The 1,492-nt window shown below is 43.9% G+C and overlaps 1 protein-coding gene across 1 annotated transcript in view; it reads right to left on the bottom strand.

Annotated features, from left to right (window-relative positions):
• Positions 1-373: 373 nt before the first annotated feature.
• IL36B (interleukin 36, beta) overlaps positions 374-1,492 on the bottom strand; it is a 14,158-nt gene continuing 13,039 nt past the window's right edge. Inside the window, exon 4 of the mRNA XM_008594739.1 lies at positions 374-809. Within this exon, the coding sequence (XP_008592961.1) occupies positions 528-809 (282 nt within the window). The 3' untranslated portion in view covers positions 374-527. The remainder of the gene's footprint in view (positions 810-1,492) is intronic.

Genomic DNA, 1,492 nt, shown 5'->3' with positions numbered 1-1,492 from the left:
AAATGGACAACTGGCTTAAAAGCATCTTTATAAAGAAACTGTAGATTGAATATACTACTTCCAGAAAACATGAATAATAACAAGAAAATATCACAGCTGATGCTTCACCTTCCAGCCACATTATAAAGTAGAAACAAGGTTAGTAAAATCAGTTCTAAGAAGGTGCCTGGAAGAAGCTCAAACTGATTCCTTGAAATCTGGATTGATTTACAATCAACATGGTTAACAATCTTTACCATAGCACATGAACCCATCATGATTATCAAGACTTGTAAATGTTTAATTTCACATTATTCTTGTTGTCTAGATTTATCTTTTGGGGTATATATTATAATGTCTATAATAAGCATTTATAGAATTAACAAATAATATTCTTGTATTGACCAGGGTTGTATGAACAAAAATGTATGGGTTGGCAAAGAAATAGGAAGGGAGAGGGCTGCATGTGAGAGCATTTCGGGGCTGACTTCACTGGTTTTGAGAACTGAGAGACTAAGGGTGCAGTGGTCTCGTAAGATGATCTACGGTTACCAAACATGAGATTCTCTGACTGCTTGATTCTCTATCCTGGAATCAGCCATCCACAGCCTAGGCTGGGTTTGATCCACGGGACTTAAATAGAAGTCAGTGTTGTTAGTTTGGCCCCTCTCCTGGGTGAGTACGATGGGCTGTCCTGCCGTGGAGGAGGCTATGAACCAGCCGGGGTAAGAGGCTGACTGAAAGGCGGAGGTGGAGCCCTCCTTATTGTGGAAAAAGAGGAAGGGCTTCTGTGCTTTGCTTTCCAGGTACAGGTCCATGATGTTTTTCTCCTGGGGGTGGGAAAGACACTTGTTAGAGAGGAGGACTGGGGGGAGGGAGCTAAACTGACACAGCCCTGTGTGCACTTCAGGGGAGTCACTGTTGCCCTCAAAGGCAGGGACACAGGAAGATGGAAGGGGGACACCACGCTGTCAACAGGTACCCATTGGCTTCCAACAGCCTGGCTCCACCCCAGGATCCCATGAGTTAAGCTGATTCTGATCACTGTCCTCCCCGGATCAGAGAGGGAGGTTTACAACTCTTTCTTGCATGCTCCTGGAGTGCATTCATCTGCAGTTCGGGCCAGTCTCACCGGACTCTCAACCTCCAAGTGAGTTTACACATAAAAATTAAGTTTGGTCTAAATATTTCTTTGGACATAGTGAATCATAACCTAACTTGATATGTAAACAGACTGTAACCTTTTGTAACAAGTAGCCGAGTCTCAGCCAATCACAGGCAGCAAACTGTTCAAACCAGGTTTAAAGAAGGCAGACATCCAGCTGCAGGCAATCCAGCTGTTTCTGTACCTCACTTCCATTGTATGTACTCATACCTCACTTTCTTTTTTCTGTCGTAAATGACACCCAACCACGGGGCAGCCCCGGAGTCGCTCTTAACCTATTCTAGTTCGGGGAGCTGCCCAATTTGCAAATTGTTCTTTGCTCAGTTAAACTCTGTTAAACTGAATTTG

Source organism: Galeopterus variegatus, unplaced genomic scaffold (assembly GCF_000696425.1).
Source record: "Galeopterus variegatus unplaced genomic scaffold, G_variegatus-3.0.2 Scaffold11396, whole genome shotgun sequence".
Taxonomy (NCBI): Eukaryota; Metazoa; Chordata; class Mammalia; order Dermoptera; family Cynocephalidae; genus Galeopterus; species Galeopterus variegatus.
Note: the sequence above shows the minus strand (reverse complement) of the source record. Positions and strands in the feature narration are given on the sequence as shown.